General features: G+C 40.9%; 2 protein-coding genes across 6 annotated transcripts in view; one reads left to right on the top strand and one right to left on the bottom strand.

The window, feature by feature from the left end:
- pik3r5.S (phosphoinositide-3-kinase regulatory subunit 5 S homeolog) overlaps nt 1–22,790 on the bottom strand; it is a 29,767-nt gene extending 6,977 nt beyond the window's left edge. For 2 of the 5 annotated variants that reach the window (XR_001933383.2, XM_018238588.2), the window contains exons 1-12: nt 21,912–22,790; nt 20,352–20,397; nt 7,476–7,588; nt 6,900–7,000; nt 5,727–5,795; nt 5,508–5,646; nt 4,521–4,590; nt 3,150–3,324; nt 2,798–2,957; nt 1,555–1,638; nt 748–1,480; nt 445–601 (exon numbers count right to left, since the gene is read on the bottom strand). Coding sequence is in view for 3 of the 5 variants with exons in the window: in XM_018238588.2 (XP_018094077.1) it covers nt 445–601; nt 748–1,480; nt 1,555–1,638; nt 2,798–2,957; nt 3,150–3,324; nt 4,521–4,590; nt 5,508–5,646; nt 5,727–5,795; nt 6,900–7,000; nt 7,476–7,588; nt 20,352–20,397; nt 21,912–21,936 (1,872 nt within the window). In the remaining 2 variants the exon portion in view is untranslated. The remainder of the gene's footprint in view (nt 1–444; nt 602–747; nt 1,481–1,554; nt 1,639–2,797; nt 2,958–3,149; nt 3,325–4,520; nt 4,591–5,507; nt 5,647–5,726; nt 5,796–6,899; nt 7,001–7,475; nt 7,589–20,351; nt 20,398–21,911) is intronic. The other 3 variants (XR_001933382.2, XM_018238587.2, XM_018238585.2) reach the window with 3 other exon arrangements.
- Nucleotides 1–24,345, top strand: part of ntn1.L (netrin 1 L homeolog) — a 130,861-nt gene that overhangs the window by 39,463 nt on the left and 67,053 nt on the right. The window lies entirely within an intron of this gene.

Raw genomic sequence — 24,345 nt, 5'->3', positions numbered from 1 at the left:
ATATATAAGTAGACATTTTGATACCTGTGCATTTTTGGCACACATTATTCTTCTTAATATTATTATTGATAATAATGCAGGTTTCTGCTACAGGGCTGGGCATATCTGGGATCTGACAGATGTATCATATGATCTGTAGGTTATATATGACCTGTCACTTGTATATTGGACAGAGTAAGGCAGAGATTGTCAGGCATTTTCAATTCAAGCCTCCCTTTGAATGTCCAACCCCTTTAGCTTAATATGGTTACAGATGTAGCTGCAGGAATATGTAGAAAGGCATTTGGTCTTCACTCCAAATCTCACCCTAACTGGCCTTCAGGCTGGGCTTTCAGGGATATCTAGGAGAACAAATGTGTTATTCCTAGATCACAGCCAGTTTAGCATGGTGAACAGAAAAAACAACATTAATGTGTCTTCGTACATTGAGTACTAAAATAGTACCTGTAGTGGGAACCGTCCAGATGGGCTTGGAGACTTGAGAGGGGATTCAGCATTTGTCATTGGTGCATTGGTGGAGCTACTGCTTCTTTTTACTGGAATATAGTAAAACTGTAACTTGAAGAACCTTGTGAGTAGTGGGCAACTGCTCTCCTTCAGCCTGAAGTGAGAGGGGTTGGTACAGGTAAATAGCAATGTTTAGAGATCAGACTGTGTATACAAAAATAACAAGTTGAGGATGTTTGTGCTCAAGCCAGATAACAAGTTCAACCTGGACTTATGGGCAGAGACCCTCAACACACCCACCTTAAGTTGCTATACGCTCTGGCAACTTTTCCAGAAATCCTGTCTGAGCCGAATACCACAATCCTCAGTGTTGAAACTTTTGTGTCATCATCACAGCTTAGAAAGGGTCTTCTCTTAAAGGCCACTTTCTGGCTAAGCTGCAAATCCAGGAATTGGGTCCCGAAAGCGGGCTGTGGCAGGGACTTGGACCTTTTTGACCGCACAGGAATTCTGCTCAATTGTGGAGTATACATGCTTCCTGCTCTGCGCAAGGGGATTGTCTTTGATATATCAGGAAATGGGCTTAGCAAGGGGTGAGAGATGCAAGGGCTGAGCTCAGCTTTAAGCTTGTCCTTGGCTTGGTGACCTTTGGTTTTAAAGAGCTGACAGATCTTCTGTTTCAGCTTGTTGTTGGCTCTCTCCTCTTGATATTCCCCCATTTCTGATATTTCCTGGGAGCCTTCATCACTGTCTTCCACATAACCACTGTCAACACAACTGGAAAGGCTTGAAACGAATGTCATAGAATGGCTGGCAAGGTTGGACATGCTCATGCTTGGGTCTTCTTTTGAGTCACTGGGAAAGTTCCAGTAGACATAACTATTGGAGAACACAGAATCCTGTTTGGGAGATTTGCCACCATCCTCATCTTTGTCATCAACCTCCTCGAAATCCACTTCTTCGTCTTCCTCAGTGACATCGTCTTCTAGAGATTCAAGATGGCTTTCACTGAGAAGGATCTGGTTTAGGATATCTGTCATTGGTGATAATATGTAAATACATATGTGAAACAGACCACCAGGCAGGAACTCTTGAGAAACAACTTACCAAAATCATCCTGATCCCAGCTGTATGTGTAACACTTGGCTACAGGCATGAAGATGGGCTGAATTCTAGAGGTCAAACTGGACCCTAAGTAGAGAAGAAATTTACAGGAGATTTTTATTTACTGACCTGATTTAGCAGTCAGTAGCCCAACCAAATAGTTAATACTTGAACTGTGTGTCTGCTGTCACCATTAGATGTAGTACTGATAGGTATGGTTTCTATACCTACTACACAGGAGACCACAATTAGGCAGCATTCAGTACAAGAAAGGTGGTCAGTGTGAGGCATGTAGGCATCCATTCACCTGCCCCCTAACCTGCCCATCAAATGCGCTAGTTAGAAAGTGTCACATTGGGGCCCTCTATTTCCTTACTGCCAGGTGGTAAGGACAAGGCTAGCTGTGCTGCTAAGTTCTGCAACTTGTGCCGGACTGAGGAACAGATTGCACCTTACCTTGGGAAGTAGTTGATGGGAGAACTGATTCACTAAGCCAGGAGAGATTCCTGTCTGACCATAGTAAATAGAGCAGCCCAGAAGCAGGAAGAACAGAGAATCAGAATGCTGTACCTGGGGAAGTACTGGGGGGAGATTGGCTCCACTAACACAATTTGATGGTTCCTCTCTGTTTAAACTCTAAATTACTTGGAAATAGACACGAGTAAATAATAAATAGCATGCTGGAGTCCTCTAGTGACCAAATAGAGGTATAGCCTCATTACTTCAAATCAAATCAAAATTTCCAGAAACATTCTTTTAAGATCAAAAATACAATTGTATTACATCTTTTAAAAATGGCTCCATGAGGGGATTGTTTGATTTTTAAAAGATGTAATAAAATTGTATTTTTTATCTTAAAAGCATGTTTCTGGAAATTTTTGATAAGTAATATGGTTCCTCTCTGGCCATAGGAAAGAAAACAGCCCAGGGGGAGTTCCTTGTCTAACCCTGAGAGGAAGAGCGGCCTAGGAAATCAGAGAATTCCTAGGCCGCTCTGATTTCCTAGGCCGCTCTTCCTCTCAGGAAGAGCGGGCTAGGAAATCAGAGAATTGGTGTGCATGGACCGGCCAGGGGAGGATTCGTAATAGGCTTAAGAATACAGGCCCATGTTTCATTCAAAGTGTGGGGAAAAATCTTTTCAAACTAAAATATTTCTGCCACCCTTGTACCTTCAGTGTTGTCTGCGGGACCCATGCTGGCATTACTAGCCATTTTTGCATATACCCCAGAATTGCAGCCCAAGTACCTGTGTTTCCCTGCATAAGACCAGCTTTCTCTGCCACTTCCAGTAGTTTTGCCTTTAGTGACTCCCTCTTTTTCCCTGGCTTAATATCAGCCATTGTTGCATGCTCCATTGCCTCTGTCAGGTCCGAATAGATCTCTTGCAGCTTCTCTATTGGTCTTGACTATAAGCAAAATAAAGCAAAGGATTGGTCTGTTTATAACCTACCCATTCTTACTTTGTATTGCTTTTTCTTGATAAAATCAGATTGGACTCTGTGATGCAGATTGTACAGATTTTCACATTGCACTTATTTTGAACAGTTTGGGGGCTATCATGTTGTTGATCAGTTAATTAGAAAAATGCAATAACCTACTTTTAGAGATGCGCCAAGCTCTTCAGTGTGGGCATGTGTCCCGAGGCTGGCTTGGAAAAGGTGCTGGATCAGGGACACCAGTGTTTGCTGTATAGGCTGCTCCGCATTACTCAGTTGTTCTGCCACTGAGAGGAACTCGCTGGGAAGCTCTGCTGGGTTAACCAACAGCACAGTTCTAGGGGTGCAAAAATACAGCACAACAGGCTCACATTGTATATGAAATAATAAACTAAATCAGCTTGCTCTGAACATGAGTGTAAGCTTACAGTTGCTCCAGTTCCCAGCTAATTCCTTTAGTAGCCAAACACCTATAAAATTCACATGCCACGGCATGTTTTGGTTTCTAGGCCACTGTACAGAGCACACTTGCTCTTATTGCTAATCAGCCCTGCAGCAAGTGGATCTTTTATAGATGTTTGTTCCTGAAGGGAAGTAGAAGTATCATCCCACATATTGGGAATCATCTGACTAGACAGCACTGCTGTCTTCACAACAGATTAACAACAGATCTTGACATTTTGTTAATAAATGAGTGGAAAAAACAGCTTTTAAATGAAATGATGGCCTAAAGCCAGAGAGATCCGAGACAGGGATAAATATGCTTTACAGAGGAACACATTAGTGATTCACTTATTTGCCACTATGCGGAAGCATTAATACACAATACCCACTCCCCACTGAGCCACCTCGTGGCAAAGATGTCCAGTGATTTAATTAGGGATGCACTGAATCCAGGATTCGATTCGGGATTCGGCCGAATCCTTCTGCCTAGCCGAACTGAATCCTAATTTGCATATGTAAATTAGGGGTGGGGAGGGACATCATGTGACTTGAAGTAAAAAATGTGAAGGAAGTAAAAAATGTTTTCCCCTTCCCACACCTAATTTGCATATGCAAATTAGGGTTCGGATTCGGTTCGGTACTTGGCCGAATCTTTCGTAGAGGGTTCGGGGGTTCGGCCGAATCCAAAAAAGTGGATTCGGTGCATCCCTAGACTTAATAGAGAAAATTTGTGACGAAATGCAGTATACAAAGTGGAGTTTTGAGTACAATTCACCATGTTTTTTTCTCCATAATTTAACATTTCCCCCCAACACTTCCAACAACATTGCAGCTGATCAATGGAAGTGGAGCTACCACCAGCTTGAAGGTGGAAGTAGCTCCTAGGTTCTCCTGCTTCAATAGGCTGGACAGAGGCACTTGTTTCTGCAACTTTGGGAAACGCTCGTAGATTCTTTGGACACAAGTAAAATAAATGGCATCAATAATTGAAACATTTGCATCCATTTTTGCTCAATCATACCCTCAGCTGCATTTAAAAATGAGCTCTAATGACTAATATTCCATTTATGAATCAAGGCTGATACTCACGCTGTGCTGCTGCAGGACGACCTCGTTGGAATTCCTTGTTCAGTTCTCACCAATCGCTGATACGTGATTCCTGAGTACATATGATCAGTCAGGTCAATGCATGGTCCACCCAATCTTTGATCCCCCCCCCTAACAGGGGAAGCTGTTGATCTGAATCTAGGCTTACATATGGACTTTAAAAAACCCTTTAAAGAGGTTGTTCACCTTCGAGATAACTTTTAGTATGCTGTAGAGAATGATGTTCTGAGACAATTTGCAATTTGTTTTAATTTTTTATTATTTGTGGTTTTGAGTTATTTAGCCTTTTATTCAGCAGCTCTTCAATTTGCATCTTAAGCAATCTGGTAACTAGGGTAATAAAAAGTAACAATAACAATACATTTGTAGCCTTACAGAGCATTTGTTTTTTAGAAGGGAGTCAGCGACGCCCATTTGAAAGCAAAGAGTCAGAAGAAAAAGGCAAATAACTATAAATCTTTAAAAAAAAAATAAAAAAAATGAAAACAAATAGAAAAGTTGCTTAGAATTGGCCGTTCTATAACATACTAAAAGTTACCTTAAAATGGACCTGTCACCTACACACAAAAAGCTGCATAATGAAAGTCATTTGCAAATTAAACATAGAACACAAATTATTTATTTCATTAAAACATCCATACCTGTTATAAAGGTGTTTAATATCTCAGCTGTCAATCAAATATTGTGTGCCCCGCCTCTATGCCTAAGGCATAGAGGTGGGGCAGTAAATTACTTTCACTTTCCATTCAGCACTTCCTACATATCACTGCTCATCTCAAATTGTGTAATTCCAAGACTGAAGGAAAAAAAATTAAATAATAAATATAGTGTAAGTAAAGTTTATTTTGTAAAACTAACATGATATAAAATAATTTGGAATTATTTTTTAGGGTGACAGGTCCCCTTTAAAGGTGAACCACCCCTTTAAAGTAACAAATTCCCAGATATTTAAGTGATGTGGGTTGGTACCTGGTGCCTTCTGCTCCTCACTGATAAAACTGAGCATCTCCTGGTAGACGTGACAATAGGGAGCCGGCCATGTGAGGAACGTATGAAACACCTCAAAGGCTTTGGGGAGCAGGTCAGATGTTTCTGGGATATATGGGGCCTGCAACAGGAGGAAGAGTTTCACTAAAAACCCTGTATTAAAAAAAAAAAATCCCCATCACTATTTCACTGGGAACTTACCCGAAGCACGGCAAAGTAAAACATCAACGCCAGTGGTGTGAGAAGTTCGTATTCGCCATTTTTCTGCGCCTGTGGAAGTAAATGAGATGCTCTTTCAGATCTCCCTGAATTAAGCCTATACATGCTTAGTTAAAGTAACTGATTTTTATAAACAAACAAAATAAAATTCTAGTGTTTCAATCACAAAGAAAAAAACGAAGCTTTCTTTATTTTTTTTTTCCCTGAGGAAGATCATGATGATGTGATGGAAACATTGGAATTTCATTTGTTTGTTTTTTAAAATCAGTTACTCTAATTGAGACTGTTGAGGTACTTTCTATTGCTTTATATATATATATATATATATATATATATATATATATATATATAACAGTTCAAAGCTGGTGCACCAGTCACTATATGATAATGCCTGGGTGCTGGTTATAAACAGTAATCTATATGCAAAAAAGAACCGCACACACAGGTCTTTTAGTGAAAAACAAAACTTGTTGGCTTTATTACGACGTTTCGCCTCCTAGACTCGAGCCGTCATCAGGAAGTATATATATATATATATTTCTCAATGACCAGTCGCTCTCCCCCTGAAAACCAGAAATACCCCCTGAGGTCGCAGAGGGAACAGGGATTAATTCAAGTCTCCTGCCTGATTAATGACATCCATCCAGTTTGGGAACCAAAGGCGATTTTTCCTTCCCTTGCCCCACCCCCTCTCCGGTCTCAGGTCCCTTTTGCCCATTGTTCCTGCTCAGAGATGGAAAAGGAGAGTGAACTTAGGAAGCTGGATCCTTCCTCTGTCTCGGCCCATTCAGCACACAGATGTCTGTAGTTCTACTTCCCATTCTTTGCAGGTTCCCACCTTCCTCCAGGGAATCCCAGCACCTGCTGTTATTTGTGTGTTACAGCCAAGTATGTGCATTTCTTCCCCCCACAGCATTGGTGACAAGTTTTTAGGCCAACGGCAGACCTATCGATTTTGCAGTTTTTTTTATATGTTTGGCACATTTTGCTTGTTTTAATATACTGCCATTTCAATCCATATATCCTATAGCCACCTGCAGGTGTTGCACTACAACTCCCAGCTCAAAATGAGCCAATGAGTTTTTTTACAGAAGAAACTGACACAACAGAAATCAAAATCATATCTTGGCTTGTGCCAACCTCCTGGTCACTCACCTCCCTCGTTCTTGCCAAGGTCTTCTCTGCCAGAATAATATAATTAGTTGCATCACGGTTCACTAATTCCTCTAGGCTCCAGTAATTGAGGCATAGTCCAGCTAGTGGATAAAATGGAAAGTCACATTTATTTCCTGTTGGTACAGTATGAGGCCCTCCTAGCTCCCTGGAGACTATGAACGATGCAAGCTAATGCAGCTTGTGCAGTAACTGGCAGTGCAAAGCACATAATATGTGCAATTGCAATACTTTGTCTTAAAGGAGAACCTAAATGAATATTGTTAAAAATGCCATATTTTACATACTGAACTTATTGTACCAGCCTAATGTTTCAGCTTCTCAATAGCAGCAATGATCCAGGACTGCAAACATGTCACGTGGGGTGGAAGCCAAAGTTCCCCTTTAAATGAAGTGTGCCAATTAGCATCATTGTTCAGCCATTAGTTCTACAGGGAGACTGCACTAGAAGACTACATAAAACTCCTTTCATTCATGAAAATCGTTGTATCTTACATTGTACAGTTTTCTGTACCTGTGATTAGTGGGAGAAGAGAAGTTTGGGGTGCCCCGCCTCACCTGTCCAATTGGATGAGATGTCTGTGTTACCGCTCAATCCATGCAGGCATCGCTCCAGAGCATGCTGAATCCTGTCCTCCGTGCAGGATGTGTTCTGCATTTTATGGCATATCCTATATTTGGGGAGAAACAAGGGACACACTCATGTATACAGTATTTCATTACTGCACCCCTACATCACTGCACCACTCTGATGCACCCCTACCCCCAATGTGCAAGTGTAGGAATATAGTGCCCCCAGTCCTTACTATGTTACTACTCAACTCCACTCGATACTGACAGCCAACTGGCTGAGGCCACTCACAAAAGTGCACACTTGTAGGTGGTAGCTGACTTTGGAGTTGCTGAAATGATGTGGCCATAAGCTTCTCACCTACAGCCCATATCCTGTGTCACATGACTGACAGAATGCAGAGATCACTAAATCCTGGTTTAAGTTGGGATGTTAACCTATGCACGAGTTATAGAATGTGCAATGTATGCCCTGTCCTCCCGTGTCATGGTGGAACATCCCAGCCTACGGTTTCCTCTAACGCAATTGCACGGATAATGTGCTGGCTGGTCACATGCGGCAGAGAGATTGTTTAGTGCAGGTCTGTTGCAAAGATAATATTTACATATACTGATTTATTATACCCTTAAACATTACTTCTTTTAATATCCTTGTTATCAAAGCTAATAAAATGCTATCAGTGCTGATTGCACAAGTCTAATTACCCATAGTAACTATATCTTCCAAGAATCCTAGATCCTAGAATATGCTTGTTAGGTCTGGTACACTCTGTGGCCCTTTTGAACTCTACTAGAGACTTATTGAGACTTCTTCTGTTTTATGGGAAAAAAACTATAGCCATGCACTGGATGAACTCTCCACCGCTTATATCCATTATTGGAAAAACGTGGTTAACACACAATTGGAACTGTACAAATTGACTTATTTACCCAGAGGAGCGTTGGACAAATTTGATAGAATTTGGGAACCCTGGACGTCATCCCCAGCAACGTTATAAACCTGATTCCCGACTGTATACAATTTATGTGGGTTAGTTTGCCATATCTTTGTAAGTTAGTGTTTTTGTTTGTTCTAAACAAATAAAAAAAAAAAATTACCCCTAGTAACTAACTGGCCATTCAATTGAATCTTTCAACTAAAATATAAAATATAAAAGCAAAGATCCAGTTGGTTGGCCTAAGCAGCAGCTGTGTTAAATCAGTCTCACAGTTCATTTTCTGCCAAAGGTAAAGAAAGCATCTTCTTGGAACCCTGTGAAATGTCTTTTTGCTTAGGTTTGCACAGTGGTTGAAGGTTCAAGTCCCCTTGGAGGACCAGCCTTTGCTCAGGGACAACCATATCTCATAATAAGGTTATAGATCTAAGAGGTGATGAGTGTAACCTCCTAGTTCCAATAAAATCTAGGGAACCTAAGTACTCACCCCAAAGGTCACCCTAACTGGCCATCAAACTAAGCTTTTAGGGATATCGATACGATCAGATCTCAGACCTAGTTCTAAATGGCCTTCAAACTGAGCTCCCCTCCTGCCACTGCTTGAGGACAGACCAAAGTTTGCTGAATCTTAATGGTGTTAAACCCAAAACAGAGGCAAGGGGTTATTAGAAACATAGAGAAGGTCCATAGTTCTTTTTAAGTCAGAGAATGAGCTGCCAGGCTTTACTCACAGTGCTGAGGTTTTACCTGTAAGCTACAACTGTCTTTCAATCTGCAAGTGCCCCCACTGTGGCACAGTCTGAAATAATGAACTTTCTATTGCTCCAGTTTATCCTGCTGAGACCATAGTCTTGGACCCGTGATAAAAAATGTAACATGATATAGGTTGTTTAACTGATCTGCCTTGGGAGCAGGTAGAGTTAAATCAGCACCTGCTCCCCTGCAATTTGTCCTGTAATATTTTGGTTTCTCCCAAGAGAGTCTGAAGTAGCCCAAGGTCTTCTGTTTCAATTGCTACTCTTAAATGTAAACCACCAGTATGTTCTGCAGCCATGCACAATGTATTGGCTTGTAATGTGTCCCTTTTTGTTTTCTGGTTCTTCAAATCTGGTAATTATGGCATTGCAGGCAGATAAACAAGCAGACAGATACTGTGTGTAAATGCCTAACCAAAGTGAAAAATTCTCTGGAACCTAATTTGCTTCCCGTCTATGAACAGTAGTGAATATTAGAGCATAAACACACACACATATATGGGATTGTAATGACTGGTGCTCTTGATACCCATGCAAATGAATGCAGAAAGCACGCAGGAAGGCACAGGGCAGGTGCCACACATCCATTCCTCTGTGCAATACAATAGTTATAATGGAAACAAAGGGGGGGCAGAATCATTTGCACTCCTGATTTCAGCAGCGAGAAAATAGGAAATAGATCCTTCCTCTGCACAATGTTAACATTTCCCTTTCTCGAATTACTTACAATATAACACTTTGAGTATGACGCATTTTTAAAAATAGCAAGCGTTTAGAAACAAGACGGTATTGAGGGCTTTCATCATCTAATCTGATTGATTAAAATCAAGTTTAAAGGTTAACTTCAACAGTTTGAAATATAAATTTATCATGGAGCATACAGTAGTCATATCTCTGGGTTGGGTGGCAAGTGTTTAACCCATTCAGCCCTGCAGTTAGGTTAGAGAGATAGAATTAAGCATGGCAGACTTGCTTATCAGACATCAAACCACACTGTTGCCTCACTCATCCTGTTTAGTTTTGTGGTTCTGGGTAATAAAGGGAAGGGTGATAAAAATACTCTGCCCTGCCTCACCCCCCAAATATATATATATATATTCATGCAGAAGATGAAACGCCTGTCAGCGTATAGCGGAACACACCATTTTAGCCACAAAAATATGAGTCTGTAGTAACACTGTTTTACTCTGGCTTGGAATGCTGCTTTATATACAAGATCCATGAATTTCCTGTATATTCTATCCGTATAAACAGCTCTTAGCAATGTCATCAATTATAATTGGTGGTTAATTTCGGTCACATGATTCACTGTAACTTGAGTATTGTAATAAATACAGTAGAACCCCCATTTTACATTTTTTCAGGGGACCAGGAAAAAATGGTGTAAAATCCAGGAAAATGTAAAATCAGGGAAATGTTTTATGCATAATATATAGTTGGGACTCAAAAACAACAATGTCAAATGAGGGAAAACGTAAAATCAGGGGATGTAAAGTGGGATTTTTACTGTAGTGTACCTCCTGTTCAAATATGAGGATATTATAAGTTGTCTTGGAGTTCCATGACCTGTATAAAAGCACTAAATGGCTTTGTGCTTTCATTTGGTCATAGAACCAGTGAGCAACGGTGGATGGAGAAGGGCCTGGACTTGTGGTAAGCGACAAAAGAGGGACACGCCTAATGTCCCCCCACCATGGCACTACAGTCACATGCCTCTTCTGCCTTCCACTAGTTCCAGCCCTGTTCTCATTACAACAGATCAATGGAATTGATCCTAAATTCTCTGGAGATGCTCTTCTTCTTTTAATGGAAAGCAACATTATTATACGAATATAAAACGAATATAATATAATGTACAATTTAGATAGCGCTCTCTGCACTAGCGGAGCTAAATTTCCGGGTTAAAACCTGTAAATCTGGCTCTTAAATTTACAAGGGCTGAGTTTTTGCTGTCCCTTGTAACTGGCCACTCGCTGCCGCAGTAGCGGCCCTGCTTGTTATGACTAAGGAGACCCAGCCTGAAGACCAGTTAGGGTGAGATTTGAGGTGAGTGCTCTGCCTTGCTTAACAAGGGTGGTGAATTAATATTACAGGTAGGGTTGCCTCCTTTTCTGGAAAAAAAATAATACTGGGCTTCTTATATATTTATCTTAATTCCCTATTAATAACATTGGGATCAACCATAATTTTTACCAGCCAGGTAGCAACCTTAGTTACAGGGAAGTGCAGTGTTAAAGTTTCATTGTTGTGTAGTACATTAACACATGGTTATTACAATCCTTTTGCTCAGAATTGCAGGGCCTTCTCACTCGTAGGTCGCTCAGTGGAGCTTACTAGTGTGTAGCAGAAATCATGTTTGTGACTTTCTGCTCATTTGCTTCTCTGACCTGATGGAAGTGATAACTGTGTTTTGCACTGCTTTGCGGCTGCTCACTGTCCCAATCTCAGATCTGTTATTATTTCTGTGCAATGCCAGTTACTATCAGATCTCTGTCTGGCAAAGCTTGGAAACAGATTAAGTGCTGCTGGCAGGATCCAAGCCCTTTATCCAAATTACTTTATTCAGTTTACAGCATTGCTGCCTGAAGATGGCTGACATATTTAGCCAAGAGTGTGGGAAGAAAGCTTAATTCTGAATCTGAACCTTCTTTTCCCCTTCTAACATGTAGATTCACAATCTCTTACTCCAATTCGTGTCAATGGCTTTCAGTTTTGGATTTTCTATTTGGCCCAGCCTCTCCCCCCCCCCCCTCGCTATTTGTCATCCTAAGGAGAGCAAGGCAGGACGTGCTTTTAAGAACTGAGGTTTCCTGCTCTGACTCAGCCTCGCGCCACTTCTTAGAAAACAGCAGAACGTGGATTTAAAAAAAAAAAAGATAAACTGAGCTAAAACCGCAACTGGGATGTCTGGTGGGGGGACGGGGGCCATCCAGTAAGTGAGAACACAACAGGCTGTTTATGGGGCACACAATTAACATGTGATACCTTATACCAGGAATCCCCAACCTTTTTTTACCTGTGAGCCACATTCAAATGTAATATGAGTTGGGGAGCAACACTAACATGAAAAAGTCCCTTTGGGTGCCAAATAATGGCTGTGATTGGCTATTTGGTAGCCCCTATGTGGACTGACAGCCTACAGGAGGCTCTACTTGGCACTATACTTTGTTTTTATTCAATTAAAACTTGCTTTCAAGCTTGGAATTCAAAAATAAGCACCTGCTTTGAGGACACTGAGAGCAATATGCAAGGTGTTGGAGAGCAACATGTTACTCACGAGCTACTGGTTGGGGATCACTGCCTTATACAGTCCCTCTCCCTTCATCAAGGGGCGATACCCTCCAATTAGTGGCAGATAGTATAACAGTTGGTATGTGGCTGCTGGTTATTCAATGTTATATAAATTCGTTTTTTTATTGGAATTGGCACATTTTCCCCAGAGCTCTGCAAAAATAGCAAAGATGCCAATATAAGCATTTTGGGCAGCAGCTTGAACTTCCCTTTCCCAGATAACCCACAGTACTACCACTGGACATCTGTTCCATGGATCCACTTTCCCCAGTGCCACATTATAAAGACTGACAGCCCAGAGCTGAGACTGGTGATATTTTCCAGGGAAGTATTGGGACCTTTCTCTAACTACACTGCAGGGATACAGAATGCACCGGCATTTACACTGGCCTTTCTATTGTTTAGCTAAATACACATTGGCCACTATGTGCTAACGATAGTATAAAGACCAAATTATCAACATAACATTTGGATTAGGGCAACCCTTTTACATGCGGATGATACGTTATGAAGCTGATTAAAAGCAGTGGATTTTCAGTTTTATTGGTCCCCGGATTCCTGTGTCGGTATTGGGTCCACTTTTATTTAACTTGTTCATTAATGACTTAGGGGAGGGTATTGTAAGTAATGTATCAGTGTTTGCAGATGGCACAAAATTATCCAGCCCAATTAATTCCATCCAGAATGTGGCATCCTTGTAACACGATCTTGACAAACTGGCAATCTGGGCAGCTAAGTGGCAAATGAGATTCAATGTTGTTAAATGTAAAGTCATACACCTGGGATGTAAAAATATCCAAGCCACTTATACCCTTAATGGGACTGCACTAGGCAAATCCATAATGGAAAAGGACCTTGGAGTCCTTGTAGATAATAACCTTGGCTGCAGAAAACAATACCAGTCAGTAGCATCAATTTCAAATAAGGTTTTAAGCTGTATTTAAAGGGGCATAGATTCACGGGAGGAGATAGTCATTCTTCCACTTTATAGAGCACTAGTAAGGCCCCATCTAGAATATGCCGTACAGTTTTGGTCTCCAGTGCTCAAACAGGACATTATTGATTTACAGAGGTAAAAGTTATGGGAAATCTTAGCTATGAGGAAAGACTGGCCAAATTGGGGATGTTCACGCTGGAGAAGAGGCATTTAAGGGGTGATATAATAACTATGTATAAATATATAAGGGAATCATATAATAATCTCTCTAATGCTTTATTTACCAGTAGGTCTTTCCAGCTGACACAAGGTCACCCATTCCAATTAGAAGAAAAGAGGTTCCGTCTAAATATTCAGAAGGGGTTTTTTACAGTGAGAGCTGTGAAGATGTGGAATTCTCTCCCTGAATCACTTGTACAGGCTGATACATTAGATAGCTTTAAGGGGTTGGATGGCTTTTTAGCAAGTGAGGGAATACAGGATTATGGGAGATAGCTCATAGTACAAGTTGATCCAGGGACTAGTCCGATTGCCATTTTGGAGTCAGGAAGGATTTTTTCCCCCTCTGAGGCAAATTGGAGAGGTTTCAGATGGGTCTTTTTTTGCCTTCCTCTGGATCAACTAGCAGGTTGATTTGATGGATGTGTGTCTTTCAACCTAACTTACTATGTATTCTAGTTATCTTTTTATTCAGAGTGGTAAAACTGGCTAAAATAAAGGATTATTTGCACAGCAAGAAGTGATGAAGTGCTTGCCTTTCCTGTGAAATCAGTATGGGAAAGGCAGCACTGGGCATATATTTGAATAGACAAATCCATTGTTGTCCAATGTGTTTTTTTATTTGTAGGGAACGTGACTATGCAAATCCCCTGTCTACTGACTTTTGGCACCAATATCACTTCTCCCTATACCACAATAGGCCTCTGTATGGTGCTCACTGGAAGCTTTAGTAAGCATAGTGTGTGTATGCGCAGGACACAGGGAGTAGTTAATCCTCAATATCAGGTGCCTAAGCCAGAGTTCAGAGACCGGTGTTAGTGCTGTCAGCAGCATCTCCCTCACCCAGAGACATTAGCACAGAGCACTGAAATGGGCATGGGGACGTGGAGAGCAGAGAAATGGCGATAGAGGCAAAGGTTTTGGTCCTTGTGTGTGTGTGTGTGTGTGTGTGGTAACACTAATTTGTCTATAACCAAGGGAACGACATAGCTGCATGTTGCTGCTTTTTTGTGTTGTATTAATTTATAGGGTGCTTAAAGGAGAACTAAAGTCTAACTAAAGAAGTAGGCTTTTAAAATGTTGTACATTATGTTTTGTGCTTCTGTATCAGCCCAAGACAACCACAGTCCTTTAGCAGTAAAGATCGATGTCTTCAAAGATGCCCCAGTAGTCCCTCATCTTTTTTTCTACTGATTCACTGCACAGGCTCTGTGCTTCTGTTAGTTACTGAATTTAGGGACCTACTCAAAACATACACTACACATAGAATATAAATGTCACAATATAAGGCTGATTAGTAATTAATACATAATTACTACATGGCAGCACAGAAACCAAAGCAACAAGCACCAGATTTTAATAATCAGCCTTGTAGCATCAGCTTATATTAAAGGCCAATTTAATTTCCTACTTGATAATTTGCTACAACCCCTAAGCTTAGCTTCTCAACAGCTGCTCAGAGCCCACTGAGCAAATGAGTGTCACAGACACTTTCCAAGTTGTGACAAGTTTGAAGTCCTGGATTATTGCTAAATTGGCAAGATGAACCTTTAGGCTGGTGTTATAAATTCAGTATATAAAATATGGCATTTTTAGCCATATTTATTTTTAAGGTTTAGTTCTCCTTTAAAGGGTAAACAAAGCTGATAAAGGACAAATCACCATGCCACTTTCCCCTGGTATTAGCAGCACCACTTTGGGTGAAGGTCACTGTTCCACACTATGAAGGTAAAGGAGAATGAGGGCCCCAATTCAACAACCTGGAATGTAAAGGGGGCATTATGTTTAGTGACTGAGCTGCTGGTAGGTGGAATCAGTAAGCCACTTGGATCAGGCTGCAGGGCTGACAAAGAGGGAGGGGACTGAGAAGTGGAAGAGAAACTTTGTAAACAACAGTTTTGAAAACCCCCTGACTTCCTCTTGGTGCCGGTACTTCCTGGGGTGCTGATTGTACAGCCACAGAATTAACCATTAAATGTGTATTGCCTCATGCAGACCCACACCTGCCCTGGGGGTTGGGACCAAAGGAGGAAGATAACTTGTATTGTATGTAGTGTGCAGGGAGTAGTACTGCAACTATAACCGAAGTGCTGAAGGTTCAACAACACTGTTATTGTCTCCATCTTGCCCTGTTCCCTACACATTGCCCTACTGTCGCCATCTACTGTCTCCATCTTCACTTAATGCCTCTGTCTTGCCCTACTCTCTCCATTTTGCCATACTATTACAATCTACTGTCTCCATCTTGCCCTACTGTCTTCATATTGCCTGACTGTTTTCATCTGGCCTTACAGTTTTCATCTTGCCTTACGGTCTCCATATTGTCCTACTGTCTCCTACTTGTTGTACTCTCACCATCTTTTATCTCGCCTTACTGTCTCCATCTTGCCTTACTGTCTCCATCTTGTCCTGCTGTCTTCATATTGGCCTACTGTCTCCAACTTTTTGTACTCTCGACATCTTGCCCTACTGTGTTCATCTTTTCCTACTGTGTTCATCTTGTCCTACTCTCTCCATCTTGTACCTCTCTCTCCATCTTGTCCTACTACTACAATCTGCTATTTCTATCTTGCCTTCCTCTGCCCATTTTGTCTTACAGTCTTCATCCTGTCCTACAGTCGACCTCTGTTGTCCTATTCTCTCCAACTTGCCCTACACTCAACAATTTGCCATGCTGTCTTAATCTTGCTCTACTGTCTCCAGATTGTCCTTATATCACATCCTTATATTGCCATCTTGACCTGCTGTTACTGTCTTCATCATTACTATATGCTTTTGTCTGGTGATATTACTCCTCAACCCAAATTAAGTTTGTTATGTATGGCTCACAAATAGCCAATTCATAGGATTGTGTAAGGTGGAGATATGAAGTCCATTGGCACACACAGCACTTTTCAGACAGATTACTTCAGTAATGCCTCCAGTGCGTTGGATGATAACAAGCTGGAAGTAAAGATATAAGTGTTTTTTGGCCTGAAGCATTAGGCATGTTTCCAGTTCATGTCAGTAGAAGCATTTATTCTGGGATTAGTTAATATAGTTTTAGAACTCTCACCCTCTCCTTTTAGAAGCACTTTAGTGGTCTCACCTCTCTCACTCTCTTCATATGCACCCCACCCTCAAATCACAGATTAGCATAAATACTACTATTGATTGTAATGCATAAGAAGCCATGCAAATATATTTATATTCAGCACGGATGCAAGTGGTCTGCAGGAATCACTGATTCTACTAATTGTATAGTTATGGGTCATGTATCTGACTTCCTCCCCCAACCCACAGCTCTCAGCCCTGTCATTTAATCTGTGGTTTGTACAATGAGCTCATATCTAGTCAGGACACTAGTGTATGAGTCACAAGAGCAAAAGTCCTGGCTTTTGGCCTTACTCGCCGGAATGAACTAAACTCTCACTGACCAAATAAATATATTGTTTTTCCCCCAGCCTGATTTACTGAGTGCAGTGATGTTCAACCTGTGATTGATATGAAGCCACATTAGCTGATGCTAGCCACATGCACTGCTGTATGGTTGGTTTGGCATTGCTACCCAGCCATCTGCAAATGTGACTTCAACAGAGTGGCCCTGCAATCCTATTGGGCCACAGTCTGCCAGACATGAAAAATCTTATTTGCTAGTACTTCCCACTGGGCTGTGACCAATTAATGGGGTCATTGCTAAATACATTTGGACTGTAATTAGATGGAATAAGAGATGGATCAAATGTGTGAATCACCACCTCCTTATTATAGGAATATGTGTTTTATGACCTTTGCTGATAGGCCTTTTTATTAAAGACATTCATTGGCTTGTAGAGGGGAGGTCCTAACTAAGGGTGACAGTCTAGGTCCCTGTATGTAATAGCATCTTTGGCCAAGATGCTCAGACCAGAATAATCTGGAGACAGTAAGGCAAGCTGGGGGCAGCGGGGCAAACCTGAGAGAGTGAGGCAAGCCGGAGAGGGTGGAACAGGCAGGGGAGAGTGGGGCAGACAGGAGAGAGTAAGGTAGGCAAGAGACAGTGGGGCAGGCAGGAGACAGTAAGGCAAGTGGAAGACTGTTGGAAGATGAAGTCTGTAAGACAAGTTAAAGACAGTAAAACAATATGGAGGGGTTCGGGCAAGAGATCAGATGCTACTATCCTGCAATAAGTAAATACACCTTTTGTATCCCCCTCTGCCATGGTGCCACTTACTGTAGTACCCTCTCTACCCACTGATGGTGTCCCTGACTGAAGGGTGAAGGTTTTTTTTCCAATACGTGGTTTACCAGCTTTGGTTTTACTATGGGTAACTGCACTGGTGCAATTTAGTTCCCGTTAGAATATTTGCAATGAACATTTTTCGTATCCTATTGTCTCTACCCTGTCTTTTTGTCACCATCTTGCTCTACTCTTTCCATCCTCTCATCTTTACTCTCTACATCTTATTCTACTCTCTCCATTGTGTTCTCTTGATCTTGCTCCACTCTTATACTTTTTCTACTCCATCTTACCCTGCTGTCTTCATCTTTCTCTAGTATAACTATTTTGCACTACTGTCCCTATATTGCTTTTCTGCCACCATTTCCTGCTGTCTTTATCTTGCTCTGCTTTCTCCAACTTTCTATACTGTCTTCAACTTTCTCTAGTGTCACCATTGTGCCCTACTGTCCCTATATTGTTTTCGGACACCATTTTCCTTACTATTCGATTCCTTACAATTACCATATTGTCCTACTGTCTACATCTTGCCCTACTGCCTCCATCTAGCCTTACTGTCTCTGTCTTGCCCTACTGTCTCAATCTTGTTTTACATTCTCAATTATAATGCCCTACTGTTTTTCTCTTTGTCTACTGCCTTTATCGTATCCTACTATTGCCATGTTGCCCTAATACTGCCATTCTAGTTCAGATTCACTGGATGGATAACAACTTGGCAGCATAGACTACAGTATTTATGGGCACATCATGATTATTGGGTTTTTCACTGAGTCTCTCTAATAACAGGTTACAGGCTTGGGTGCTTGTTATTAGCCCATGGGAAAAATAAAAAACCTGTTTGATAAATCAGTCAGAATTGGGCAGGAATATTGTAACCTAGTTAGAAGGGACCTTTTAGTATGAACTGACATCAGCATCAGTCTTTAAGGGAAACTATATAAACACTTTTTTTTACGTTATGAAAGAAATGGTGATTTCCAACATTTCCAATATGCCTTTCTGTTCTCTGGTTCTGACTCTTGAAACAGTGTCGCAAATGTCAGTTCTCATCCAGCTCTCTTAATCAACTGGCTTCTACAATATTGTTTCAAGAGTCAGACCCATCAGGACAGAGTGTGCCCAGACCATTCCTTCTCTGTATATTTGTATTTATACATATGAGAAAGAGGTGCCATATTGTTTCCCTTTTTCTTCCCTATTTGTATTCATACATATGGAAGGGAGGAGCCATATCTTCCTCATACCTCCCAACTGTCCCGTTTTTCACAGGAGAGTCACGATTTTGACAGCTCAACCCGCAGTCCCGGATTGTTACTGAGATGTCCCGACTTTCACTTTGATCTCCTGCACTGAACAACCAGAAAAAGATACAAAGTTGCTAAAACTTAATTGGCTTTTGACAGAGAGCCCAGAATAGATACTTAGGTACTTTTGTAACAGTTTAAGATAAGCAGGTCTCTTGGGAGAATTTAGACTAACAGCTTAACGCCTTCATTAGCCAAACTGTAAAACCACAGAAATGTGTTATAACTTTCATAACCTGCCAAATTTTGTAAAATGGACATGGTAGTAAGGGGGTGTGACCACAAAAATGGGCATGGTCAAAAAAATGTTGCCGCGCAGCACCTCTTTTTATCCCTCTTTCTATTTACAAAATTTTGGGAGGTAGGCTTCCTTCTGGACTAGTACTACTGACGTACCTGACCAATATCTGGCCTAAATTCAGTCAGATTTGATTTTCTTGTCAGATCGAGAACCACATCTGTGCGTTAGTCCAGTACTCATCCTGATGGCCTACATTACAGATCAGATTAGCCCTATATTGCCCTTCTTTGCGTAGGCATATTGGTGAAAGAATCACTCATTTGGTGACCTTGCCTTGGCAGATCTTTACATGTATGGCCACCTTTAGACAGTACAGTATGAGGGTATAGCTTATTGCATAAGGAAAACAGGAACTGTGAATGAGCCAATGAAGCAGTGCTAGCTGCAAAAAGTGTTTATTCGAACAAACACTTTTTGCAGCTAGCACTGCTTCATTGGCTCATTCACAGTTCCTGTTTTCCTTATGCATATTGCGACTACACCTGTGGCAGGGGTGTGTACTGCAGAATTGAGCCTACAAATTAACCCACGCTTAGCCATCTCTACTTTAGGGTATAGCTTATTGCTTGCCCAGAACATTCCTTCTCTTTATATTTGTATTTATACATGTGGGAGGGAGTTGCTATGTCGCTTAGAGTATGAGGGTATAGCTTACTGTGTGTCCATAATATTCCTTCTATATTTGTATTTATACAAATGAGAAGAGGTGTCATATTGTTTCCCTATATTGTGTACCCAGAATGTTTCTTCTCTGTATATTTGTATTTATACATTTTGGAGGGAGGTGCCATATTTTTTCCTTTACAAAGTACAGCGTGAGGGTACAGCTTATTGGGCACCCAGAACATGCCACCACAGTATATTTGAGTATAGACAAATTTGAAAATGGAAGGAAAAAGTAAACAATGCAAAATCAGGACTCACCCGGGCTGGACGGGTGCATAGGTAGGTGTCACAATGTCCCGTTGACCTATAAGGAGAGAAATTCAGAATAAGGTTGAAGACAGAGATTATCACTACTGCCTCTGCTGTGCAGCTGATTTCCTGTTCCTGCACTTCCTTAATTTAGTATCGATTTTCTCCACAACAGAAACTGGAGCTTCTCAACTTCCCAGTTGTTTGCATTTTGTTTGTTTGTTTGTTTTATGGATAAGGCAGATGTCCTAGACTGAAAGCTCTTGAGTTGAGCTTCTCTTCCATTCCTATCACCTTGTACTGCTATTTGATTTAAGGGGAACTACACCCCAGTTTTTCTTTTGCGTAATTAACGTAAATGTGATTCTAAGGAACTCCGCAATATACTTTACACGTATTATATTGTACTTGCAGTGCCACTTTTCACCTGTTGCCATCCAGAGAAACAGAACAGCACCACCTCCCAAGAATAAATTCCATTACACTGATACTTACCCCAGTAATGGGTTATCTCTTATTTCATTAAAGGGATACTGTCATGGGAAAAACAATTTTTTTCAAAATGAATCAGTTAATAGTGCTGCTCCAGCAGAATTCTGCACTGAAATCCATTTCTCAAAAGAGCAAACAGATTTTTTTTATATTCAATTTTGAAATTTGACATGGGGCTAGACATATTGTCAATTTCCCAGCTGCCCCAAGTCATGTGACTTGTGCTCTGATAAACTTCAATCACTCTTTACTGCTGTACTGCAAGTTGGAGTGATATCCTTTCCTACCTCCCCCCCCAGCTGCCAAACAAAAGAACAATGGGAATGTAACCAGATAGCAGCTCCCTAACACAAGATAACAGCTGCCTGGTAGATCTAAGAACAGCACTTAATAGTAAAAACTCATGTCCCACTGAGACACATTCAGTTACATTGAGAAGGAAAAACAGCAGCCTGCCAGAAAGCATTTCTCTACTAAAGTGCAGGCACATGTCACATGACATGGGGCAGCTGGGAAATTGACAAAATGTCTAGCCCCATGTCAGATTTCAAAATTGAATATAAAAAAATCTGTTTGCTCTTTTGAGAAATGGATTTCAGTGCAGAATTCTGCAGGAGCAGCGCTATTAACTGATTCATTTTGAATTTTTTTTTTCCCATGACAGTATCCCTTTAAAAGGCAGAATCCCAAAATATAATCCCAGTCCCCTATTATTTCCTCTAAATGTTTACTGTTTTATAAACAGTAATACAAGAAACCTGTTGGCAGCAAGTACTGGCACATCAAAATTCCCAATCCAAAATGGGACAAGGAAAGCAAAATGTGTTCCTCTGCATTTCAATTGGGCTTTTTCCACTTCCACTGGAAGTCTGTGCACTGTATCCAGCCTGTTATAATAGGCACTCTCTTAAATCAAGGTCCCAGGTACAAAGATAACATGTGCTCTAAAACAATCAACTGTTGAGTGACAAATTTCAGCAAACAATCCAACACAGGCTGCTGGGTTTTTAAGTCCCACTCAAGCTACAAGACTGTACTTTGGCCACCTGCTAGCTGGTGTTGTATTTGCACACTCACCTCTGGATGTCCTGTTGCTTGTCATCCATCCCCAGCAGGAATGCCCATATCTGACTGGAGGATTCTACCTAGAACTGTGACTGGACATGTAGGGACCAACTTCAGGCAAATCTCCAGTCCTGATAGCAGTTGCCAAGCTTGGGGAACTGGCGTGCAGAGAGCTTGTGTTAGTGTGACGGGCTGGAAGTCTCGTGTCAGGATGTCCCACAATCACTTCCCTCCCTACAAAAAGGGAGGGGGAGAGATACAGTCTCCTTTCAACTCAATGCTTATCTGATGGTTTACCTCTCAGCTGCTCACCTAGCAGCACCCTGCAACCCCCATCTTGCAACCAGCACTTGTGCATTCCATCCATGAATGTGCTCACCCAACAGCATGCAACACCTTGCAAAAAGCATTAGCCTTTCTGCCCTTTATTCCTAGATAATCCATTAACCTGCTCACCCAGAAGCACCCAGCACCCATCTCATTACTCTTTCCTTATTTTTATTTGTTCTTATTTCTAGCTAATCCATTAGCCTGCTCCCCAAGAGTCTCCATCTCATTGCTCTTTCCTTTCTGCCCATTATTTCTAATTAATCCATTACCTTGCTCCCCAAAAGCCCCCATCTCATTGCTGTTGCTTTTTTTATCCTTATTTTTAAATAATCCATTAACCTGCTCACCCAGAAGCACCCAGCACCCATCTCATTGTTCTTGCTTTTCAGCCTTTTATTTCTAGATAATCCATTAATTTGCACACACAGCAGCACCCAGCAGCCATCTCATTACTCTTTCCTTTCTGCCCCTTATTTCTAGCTAATCCATTAACCTGCTCCCCAACAGTCCCCATCTCATTGCTCTTGCCTTTCTGCTCATTATTTCTAACTAATCCATTAACTTGTTCCTCAAAAGCCCCCATCTCATTGCTGTTGCTTTTTTGACCCTTATTTTTAAATAATCCATTAACCTGCTCACCCAGAAGCACCCACACCCATCTCATTGCTCTTGCCTTTGTGCCTTTTATTTCTAGATAATCCATTAACCTGCTCACCCAGCAGCCCAGAACACACCTCATTGCTCTTGCCTTTCTGCCCCTTATTTCTAGATAATCCATTAATCTGTTCACCCAATAGCACCCTGCCAACAGATCTTAGAGTCTAGAGAAACAATAAATATTGGGGATAAGTTTTGGAACTATAAGGATGTACCAAACCCAAGCAACTTGCAATCTAGTGGTGCAGTAAACTGAATTCAGCCTTGCAATTGAATCCATACCAGCAGCCAGCTGATTCTCTAGTGGCTTATTTGGACACTCAGAACCTTTTATGTTATACTCTTGATGCTAATAATAAGGTGCTCCCTAGACCAAGAAGCTCAGATCTGTTGTATATGAGTCTTGGGTGCAGGTTGTGACTTGTTTTTCTGTGTTCGATTTTTATAATAAAATTATATGTCTTTCCCTATCGGACTTCTTAGCCCTTCAGTCCTTCCCATGCCTTCTGGTTCATCCTTGTTGCACATGACTCCTACATACCAATAGATTTCACAGTTTTAGCAGAAAACACAGAGAAACAGGAATCTGTCTCCTGATTTCATCAACGAAAGCTGTGAAACAGCATTTACTGTTAATCCCCCCCCACACCCTTTTTTTCAGGGTCTGAAAATTAGTCATGTGGGGCAGGAATTAGTATTTGTTTCTAGGTTTATATCATGCACTTGTATCAGGGTAGAAAAAGATTCCATTGTATCTTGCCTGTGCTGCAGCTTGTGGTGTGTGTGTATATATATATATATATATATATATATATATATATATATATACATATATATATACATATATACATATATAAAACAGTCTTGAAAAAAACCGCACTCACAGGACTTTGTAAAGATGAAAAAAAGAAAAGTTTTATTACGACGTTTCGGCTCTAATACTAGAGCCTTCCTCAGGTGACCCCACGTGAGGAAGGCTCTAGTATTAGAGCCGAAACGTCGTAATAAAACTTTTCTTTTTTTCATCTTTACAAAGTCCTGTGAGTGCGGTTTTTTCAAGACTGTTTTATACATACTATTTGTAACCTGCACCCAGGCAGTCGGCCTTGATTGTGTGTGTGCTCCAGCCTGATGAGAATTATATATATATATATATATATATATATATATATATATATATATATATATATATATATATATATATATATATATATATATATAGTCAGTTTGTTAAACCGGCACTCACCATCGATCAGTCACGTCCCTGGTGCTTCTTCAAAAAATAGCATATGAATATGTAGTTAAGAGCACTCACGGGTATTGTGAAAAAAGCTTTTATTGGAGTGCTACAATCTACCCCACATCTATATATATATATATATCTATATATATATATATATATATATATATATATATATATATATATATATATAATTTCTTTCTAACCTGGAGTTAATGA

This window comes from Xenopus laevis, chromosome 9_10S (genome assembly GCF_017654675.1).
Source record: "Xenopus laevis strain J_2021 chromosome 9_10S, Xenopus_laevis_v10.1, whole genome shotgun sequence".
Lineage (NCBI taxonomy): Eukaryota > Metazoa > Chordata > Amphibia > Anura > Pipidae > Xenopus > Xenopus laevis.
Note: the sequence above shows the minus strand (reverse complement) of the source record. Positions and strands in the feature narration are given on the sequence as shown.